This window comes from Saccostrea echinata, unplaced genomic scaffold (genome assembly GCF_033153115.1).
Source record: "Saccostrea echinata isolate AGI-Se365-2 ecotype Australia unplaced genomic scaffold, CSIRO_AGI_Sech_v1 ptg000030l, whole genome shotgun sequence".
Classification (NCBI taxonomy): Eukaryota; Metazoa; Mollusca; class Bivalvia; order Ostreida; family Ostreidae; genus Saccostrea; species Saccostrea echinata.
In genome coordinates, this window is record NW_026889779.1 from 15138640 (window position 1) to 15148328 (window position 9689).

Below are 9689 nucleotides of genomic sequence, written 5' to 3' on the forward strand. Positions count from 1 at the left end.
TAATGGACTTTGAGCTTGAATACTGTTCGTTATCTCCTTATTTTGTGTCGACAAACAACTGAGACAGTTTGAGTTTTAAAGTATATTATCCAATATAAAAACATATGTATAAACATATCACAGATAATATACAACTGATAATTAAAAACAAACAAACTTGGCGAAAGGGCAAACCCAGCTATGCAAGATATACAGAGGCATCAGAACCATGTGGCAGACTAGAGGTCCACCTGAAGCAAAACAGTGAGGTGAGCTATTCTGCCAAGTGGTAGTATGCTGCATGTTCTGATGAAGAGCTCAACAGCTCGATTTGTGGTGTTTGAGGTGTCAAACAGTGCTGCGGTAACCGGAAGTTGAGCTGAGAAATAGGTCTGGTCATGTCGGTGGAGATCCTGGACTCGTGGAGTAGGAGAAGTTTGAGGTGTCAAACTGATATACTCGGGAGCCTCGTGTTCACATTAGCTTTAGCAAAGCAAATGACCTGACCGCTGGAACAGTATGGCGTTTGTTTCCTGAATTTTGGGGTAAATTTTTTTGGCATGTTGAGGTACAACATGTAAAAATGCCCAAAAGTCAGATATGAAATAATGTAAAATATTATTGAATAGCTGAGTTGCCCCAAAATAAGAAGGGAGAGAACATTTGCAAGTGAACAAGCATGGAACAATAAAATGCTTAAAATGAACAGTCCTAGCAAAAATAAATTCAGCGAAACATATGGTGTTCTTATGTATCTACAGTATGAATCTGAAGACCACCTACCTAATACTTTGATTAGGTGATCCTCTATATTAGCAGAGGCGGCTGAAGTGGCAGCGCCAGTGCGAAAAGAGTGGCCACTAAAAGCATGAGGATTTATCCCGACCTTGACTAGGGTATTCCTAAACAAAAAAAGAAATACATTCCTGGACAAAGGCATGCCGTCTTCTGTTATAAATAAGGGGTCATTTGGTGAGGGGTTGGACTTTCATCTTAGTTTAAGATATTTAATGCATGCTTTAAATGGACAAGTATCTAGGCCGTTTTTGAACAGTTTTAATATGATGCCTTTTCTAAATGGATCAGTTTTAGAGATCTTTAAACGTAAATGCACCATGTCCTCGAGAATTTGTATATCTGACAAGCAAATATGAGAAGATGGGTCAAAATTTTTGTAAATGGTAAACTCGCCACATCTTAAAAAACCAAAAAATGCTACCGAACATGTAGCTAGTAACAAGACATTGTTGAATACTGTACATTGATTGGGTTGTTGCAAAAATATACACAGTTTTTGAGCACATCAAAAGGGACATCAAAAGTGTTGTCTTAAATTATTTGGCCTTATCTGGCTTCTTTTGACACCATTAAGGGCTGCAAATAACCTTGGCATTTAATTGACATTAGGATACATAATGTTATGCTTTATACAATGAAAACGTATGCCACATAAGTACAACTTAATTGTTGCATAAGTAAGTTCTAATCCAGAGTAACAATGGGCAACAAAGTACAATAGTAAATCTTGCGACACTGGAACATGAAGTAAATGTAAGTCTGATGTAATATTGCACATGAGTAGAAATCTGGTGTAGGCTTGAAAACCAGTGAGATAGGATTGCTTGGTCCTGGGTCTACAGCAGCATCAAGAAGGTTGTCTACAATATTGTCAAGTCTTTGAGGACCTCCTGGTATCCTGGAACAGTGCAAGGTGTTTTCCTGGCATCTGGAACCAGCTGTTGGAACTTTGGGATCTGTAAACGAGACAGACAATCGGCAATAAATTTTTTTTTACCTTCAAGGTATTTGCTTTTAAAAACAAAGTTGTTAACAGCTGCACATAATATTAGACGGCGAACGAGTGTCATGATCTTAGGGCATTTGGAGCGATCCTTATTGATGATTGCCACAGTCGTTTGATTATCGCAAGAGAATACAATGCGTTGTTTTTTCCACAAGTGACCCCACAGCAGAGCGGCCACGACAATAGGGTAGAGTTCGCGGAACGCTATGGAGACTTCATCACTATCTTTACATGTACGTTGCAGAGGAAAAGGCCAGGATTCTGAAAACCATTGTCCTTGGAAGAAGCCTCCGTACCCGAGAGATCCTGAAGCATCTGTGTAGAGTTGCAGGGCATCGGAACTGACCTCAATTTGGTTATAGAACATGGAGATACCATTCCATTGTTTGAGGAAGAAAAGCCACATTTTCATGTCGTCTCTGGAGCATTTGTTCAAGGTGATATGAAAATGGAGCTGTTTAACTGATGTGGACAGGGTAATGAGATGTGACACGAAGGAGCGCCCTGGAGCTATGACTCTGCTTGCGAAACTGAGATGGCCAAATATTTGTAGGAGCTCCCTTTTGGTACAAGATTTCTTTTGAAGGAATTCATCGATGAAAGATACAATTCTGGAAATCTTGTCGGTAGGTAGCCTTGCTTCCATCCTGAGGGAATCTAGAGTGATGCCAAGGAAGGTGATAGTGGTGACTTGACCCTCTGTTTTTTGCTTAGCAATAGGTATATTTAGCCTCTTAAAAATAAGCATGAGTAAGGCCATGTTTCTTTCTCAGCATTTGTCAGGCTCCTCAAAGGTGATAAAGTCGTCCAAGAGATGTAGGATATACTTAATGCCATAGTTGTTGGTAGCAATCCAGCAGATAGCCTGGGCAAGGCAATCGAAGATTCTTGGACTAGATCTACAGCCGAAAGCAAGTTTAGTATAGAAATAATAAAGGCCTTTCCATTTTAGACAGAATAAGTGCCACTGAGATGGGGAAATGGGTATTAGCTTGAAATGTCTGTTTTGTACATTGTCGTTCCGGATTCAAGTTTTTGAATAGTTTTTATGGCGTCATCGGTGGTTACGTAGGATAGCGAGCACTTTTCTTTGTCGATTAGTGAATTGATGCTGGGATCTGAAGAATCTGAATGTGGTGCTGAGAGGTCCACTATCAAACTTGCTTTATTTGAATATTTTTGAAACTAACTCCAATGGGACTCACTCTGTATTTTGGAAAGGGGGTGCATTGAATGGTCCTTGTAGATAAACCTTTTCCACCGCTTTGCTGAGAAGGCCGTCCACTATTTGGGCATTCGAAATAGCAGAAAGGAGGTTTCGGCATTCCTTACTTGGCATGTCTATATTATTAATCATGGTATCAAAACCGTAGCGCAGGCCATCACAAAGATATCTAACGAAATTAGAATCAGGATGCAGTCTTAGTTCAAATTCTAGACGATCAATGTTAACTGGAGTGGAAGCAGAAAGTGGAAGGGCATCTGGTTTTTGGTTGTCTAGTCATTTGTTCTTTTTTGTGCTTTCCTCGCATGAATTGCCTCCATGGTCGCTTGCCTTGCAGATGTAGCATACATGAGAAAATATACAATTCTTCCGGCTGCATTTTCCTGCGTTGAAATTGTTGCAAATGTCCATGCCATTGTGAGTTTTACATGGCCTTCCACATTTGTCTTCCTTGGTAGAGCTGAGTGTTTGAGCGTTTTTCAGCATCTGGTATTGAGATGGTTTTATACGTAAAAGAGGACAGAATGAGCCAGAGTGAGAAGTCGAGTTGCGGAGATGGCAGGCAGAAACTCGGGCATTCCCCATGACCATGCTCAGGAGAGCATTATCCTTTATGGACCAATCAACTTTGATGTTCAGAACTTGTAAGGCAGCAGCTGCTCGGGTCGAAAACTGTGTATGGTAATCGTAGACTTTTTATATTATTATACTAGAAATTTCAACGATATTACCTTCGTATCTGTCGAGCTGTACCCTTCTTTCAGGAAATTTGGTACACGTAATTCTTTTATATTTCCCGAATGCGGTTATAAATTCGCTAATGGTTAGGGTCTTGTGGAGGCGGGGGTCTACGGTCTCCAGAACATTGAGGCCCATATTGACCTCTGGCGCAGACTTGTTCACCTCGTATTTAGGGATGAGAAGACTCGCCAAATTAACACCTTTGCCTTCACAAATTTTTCTCTTAAGGGAGTCTGAAACAATATCTTATTGTGGTAGACATTCAGCAGAAACGCCGAATTGAGTTGTGCGTAAGGACCCACCTATTGAAGTTCCCGAGATTGTGCTTCCCGATTCCAGAAGTGTAGTCGAATTCCTTGCAGTTTCTAGCGTGTACGTTTTCTCCTCGTGATCCTTTTTAGGAAGATCAGACACAGTCTTTTGCAGATCCTCTAAATTCTTTTGCAGAGTCCGTAAAGTCGCCTGAATACTGTCGGGCATGGGGGCCGCCATATTGGAAGATTGCTGGGCGGAAGTGCTTGTATCGTTGCGCAAACTCTGTGAACTGTCTCTGTTTACGAGTGATTCTGCTAGAGTAAATAGTTCCCTTGTGTTTGACCTTACATCGCTGATATCGGTAGAATTAGAATTTCTTGAATGATCGGCGGCGAGATCTGTGTATGCGTCTGGATTTACGCCATTAGAAGTTTGAGTACTTCTGTTCTTGGAATTTTCGAGAAATAATTTCACCGTATTATTCCTATCCATCGTTGATGGAACTGAAATCCCAATATTTTTAAGTTCCGCTTTTAGTTTAGATAGAGTCCAGTTATGCGGGTTAGACGAATCCAACACATTTGCTCTGTGGCGGGAACGGTCGCGTCTTTCGGCCATGGTCACTCAGTTACTTCAGTGAAATCGCACTGTCACAAAATACTATTATACACAATCATATAATGCACAATGCAGTCGCGAAATGTTTCCCACAGTGAGAGGTAAATCAGTACACATAAAACGCTGGATAAGAAATATTTTTTTCACGTGGATAAGCTTAGTGTAAATAATAACATGTACACAGATCAAATGACGCTAAAACAATAGATGACTATTTATATTGACCAATCAAGAGACAGAAACTATGATTTGAACTTGGACGGTGGAATCGTAGATTCCGGAGGTTGAATGCCGACACAAACTTTGTTTATGCAAGCATAAACATTAATTCATTAAAAAGAATTTTATCAGTACGCTGATATAATTGATTCCAATTTTTTGCTCGAATAGAAAAACTGTCCACATTTTCTATGACGTATTTGGACAAACATGACTCTTCTGAGAACAACAGAAAATTAGTAACAAATTTTTTTAATTATTATTTTTAGATACTTTATCCAAAAATGTTATTGAATCTCATGATATTTAATCAGATTTATTTCTTATTAGGGAGGCGGTTACTATATAGTACTGGAATAGTATGTATTTTCATTTCATGGTGCTAGTGGGTTCTACAGTAAAGTTCTATAAATATGAACTTTTATTTGTACAATGATAGAAGTCTTGTCAAGTTGTGAAAAAGTTTTATGATTGAAGCTAATTGCTTTCAAGTCGTCCAATAATGTTACTGATAGTAGAATTTTAAAAGTCCTGATAAACCCTATGAATTTAATTGCATCAGGAATCTACAATGGCTACATAATCAAATAATGATTGTGTATTAAATATGATAGTGAATGCAAACGTGTACTGACCGACTTTTCTTCATTGCTTAGATATAATGCACCATTACTGAAAATTTTCAGACCTTTTCTTAGCTTAAACAATATATGAAATCCCAACTGAATGTGCATAGAGGAAAAATTTTCAGTGGTCTAAAAACTTTTCTTTAATTAAAAAACCAAACATGTATCTTTAATAAATAAAATAGTAATATAAACCTTACAAATTAAAAAAAACCCTTTAAATTAAATCCGCATTTAGGACCATTGTTTATAAGTTTATTTACGTATGAAGTTTTTCTATGTACAAGATTTTTTTTAATGTGTACTTAAACAGAGAGAGAGAGAGAGAGAGAGAGAGAGAGAGAGAGAGAGAGGGAGAGAGAGAATAATACAGTGAAACAGATAAGTTTTGTTGGGTACATTGTGAATGCTATCATAACATTCCCCTAAAAGGAAGTTCGAAAACGATCTTTATCATAAAATGATAATGACTATATCAAAAAGGTATTAATTTTCTTAGAAATCATCCGAGGTATTTGCCAGAGAAAAACATATTTAACATTCAATAATAATTTTTGAAACTGAAATAATTCAGTGAATGTTAGTAATGCTGAAAAGTTTGTTCCATTTTTTAGAATATGAAAAAAATTGTGGAAAAAACAGTTCTGAAAAGAAGAATGCCTATCTATTAGAATTTATGATTTTTGTCAATGTTGTGAATACTATAGCCATCAGATTTAAAATCCACCTTTGGTGTATTTCTTATTATTTTTTTCAATCTAAAAGTGATTTTCACATTATTTTTGGTCAAATATACTATATTTCACTATAGATATGTTGTTTATTAATGGCTCTTTTTAGTTCATGCATAACAATTTATCAAAAGTAATCAAGTGTTATCAGAAGTTACTATAATTACATTTCTTATGTAATTTTCAATTTGATCAATTACTTTTGAAAGCCATGTAATCATTAACTTAATCAATATATATATTTAAAACCAAGTAATTTTAATTTTTTGATTACATGTACATAGCATCGTAATCGAACTCATTCATGCATGAAAGTTGGTATGATCCCCAAAACAACATACACAGATCAATAATTAAATAATTGAAAAAATAAGTAAAAAATAAATGTATTAAAAAATAAATAAATACAAACACATTTCTTGTATTTAATTCTATCCAAAAAGAAACAAAGAAACCCTTTAAAAACACATTATTCCTTTATCCAGTGGTTTTCAAATTTGCAATTACCTACATTACATTCTTCTTGCAGACATGTATAGATATTGGACGAATCGGGTTCATAACGTGAAGGTTGCTTTATTGAATAGAAGCAGGGTAAGTTTACCAAGAAAAGTTGTGACAACAACTTATTTGTTAATTGAACGTCTATTTTAAGTTATGACATGTGCAACTTTTTAATTAATGGGCATTCACTTTATGTAAGAGTAATGACGAATTCACCAGTAAAAAAAAAGAAGAAATAAGTTATTTAGAAAGAATTTTAAGAGTACTCTGATATAATTGATTTCAATTTTTTGCTCGAATAGAAAAACTGTCTATGACGTATTTGGACAAACATAACTCTTCTGAGAACAACAGAACATTAATAACAGATTTTTTAAAAATTATTATTTTTAGATACTTTATCCAAAAATGTTATTGAGTCTCATGATATTTAATCAGATTTATTTCTTATTAGGGTGGCGATTACTTGATTAGTATGTATTTTTATTTCATGGTGCTAGTGGGTTCTCAATAGAGTTCAATAGATATGAAGTTTTATTTGCACAGTGATAGAAGTCTTGTCAAGTTGTGAAAAAGTTTTATGATTGAAGCTAATTGCTTTCAAGTCGTGCAATAATGATAATGATAGTAGAATTTTAAAACTTGCTTAACCAATGAATTTAGCTGCATCAGGAATCTACAGTGATTACATAATCAAATAATGATTGTGTATTAAATACGATTGTGAAATGAAAACGTATACTGACCGACTTTTCTTCATTGCTTAGACATAATACGCCATTACTGAAAATTTTCAGACCTTTTCTTAGCTTTACACAATACATGAAATCCTAACTGAATGTTGGTAGAGGAAAAATTTTCAGTGGTCTAAAAACTTTTCTTTAATTAAAAACCACATGTATCCTTAATAAATAAATAGCAATACGAACCTTACCAATTAATTAAACCTATAAATTAAATCTGCATTTAGGACCATTGTTTTTGTCTGTTTAGGTATGAAGTTTTTCTGTATACAAGAATTTCTTTTTTTTTAAATGTGTACTTAAAGAGAGAGAGAGAGAATAATACAGTGAAACAGATACGTTTTGTTGGGTACATTGTGAATGCTGCCATAACATTCCCCTAAAAGAAAGTTCGAAAACGAACTTTATCATAAAATGGTATTGACTATATAAGAAAGGTATTAATTTCCTAAGAAGTTATCCATGTTATTTGCCAGAGAAAGAAATATTTAACAATAAATTCTGAGTATATTTGAATTAAAGACCAAGTGATAGAGAGATAGTTTTAATTTATTAAAGAGTTTGTATAACTATTAAATATGAAAATAGAAATTAAAGTGTGTTTGTCTCAGTAACGTTAATATTCAAAAAGGTGTCAGAATTCATAAGTTACTATCTGAATTTTCTTTTAATTTTTGAGAAAAATTAAGATTTGTTATTTTCCTTAATAAAGATTTGGATCAAAAAAAGAAAGAAAGAAATCTACCATGTGTGTATAAAGAATCGAATGTGTGGATGATCATAAAAATAATTGATTATTACCATTACACCAATTCTCCATAATTTTTATTCTAAGGCAGAAAATAAATAAAATCATGCAAGCTGCTACATTGAATGATTAATCTTCATAGAAATATATGTATTAGATTGATATATCAATATTGATTCGATATCATTTCAATAGTATTGTCTCCTTAGTTCTCTCTCTCTCCTTTTTTTTTTTTTTTTTTTTTTAAATTTTATCTTCACCTTTCTAAATGATAAAGTTTAGACAGTACTGCAATATTTCATAAAACCTGTACAACAAATGGAGAATGGCAAAATACAAAACCAAATAATATACTTTTAATTAACACAATTTTAAAAGCTACTCTATTAACTATTGATTGAGAAAATCGCCATCATTTTGGGATACTGGAAATAATTCCTTAAGGTACTTTCAGAGACAGTTTTGGAAATTTCTTGCACATCAACTTGATCAATGGGCCTATTAAATTAAAAGTAACGGTGTCAGTATTTGATGAAGTTGCATCATCAATGACATTTGTTCAATCATACTTAAAATATTTGTTACGAAATTTGCTGTATAAAGATTTTGATTAATTAATCTAAATGAAAATTTTTAACAGCATTTGGGGAATTTTTCACAAGTTTTACCATAAAAATGACCAACATTTGATAGTAATTCTTAAAAAAAAGTGGCAAATTGATTTCATTGGCATTCAAGCTTTTGTTTTCTTGCCATTGATATTTATTGCTAAATAAAAATTACGTTTTACTAGGTCTATCGAAATTTCGCCCAAACCAATCAACACATTGACCCAAGTAACTTAAAGCTTCTATTCATTTATTACTATATTCCAGAATATTGTCTTTATTTTAATGCACGAGTTATGCACATAATTGTTTAATCTTTCAAAGCCGACATATATGTGCTTAACACTGACACTACAAATGTTCAAATTATACTCTATCCAGAAATTACATTTTTGATAAATATAACTTCATATGTTATCGCTTTTTCAAAAATCCTTCATATGTATTGAAAATTTTGACAATATAACATTTATTTATATTGTCCAATGAGCTTGCACCTTTGTAAAATTCTAAGGAGAGTTGTGGCTTGATCTAAACATGTTAGTTCTAGGAAAGGATAAAGGAAGTCTCTAACTTTGTTGAGGAAAATTATATTCCAGTGTTTGGTTAAATTACTCTTATTCCACCAGTGACATTAATATTGACAACATTTGAAGAAAAGTTAACTTTAGACAGTAAGCTTATGTTTATTCTTTTGCAAATAATCTTAATAGTATTCCATATATATATATATATATATATATATATATATATATATATATATATATATATATATATATATATATATATATATATACGTGTTTGAGATTGTGTGTGTGTTGACTGCTTATACACGTGATCTATTAATATTATTTTGCCTTAGTGCTTTAAAAAATGTTGATAATCAAG

General features: G+C 33.8%; 1 protein-coding gene across 1 annotated transcript; it reads right to left on the minus strand.

The window, feature by feature from the left end:
- Window positions 1-1637: 1637 nt before the first annotated feature.
- On the minus strand, window positions 1638-2543 carry LOC133196860 (uncharacterized). Its single transcript, XM_061332709.1, has one exon. It carries the CDS (start codon window positions 2541-2543, stop codon window positions 1638-1640), a length of 906 nt encoding a protein of 301 aa, XP_061188693.1.
- Window positions 2544-9689: the final 7146 nt, after the last annotated feature.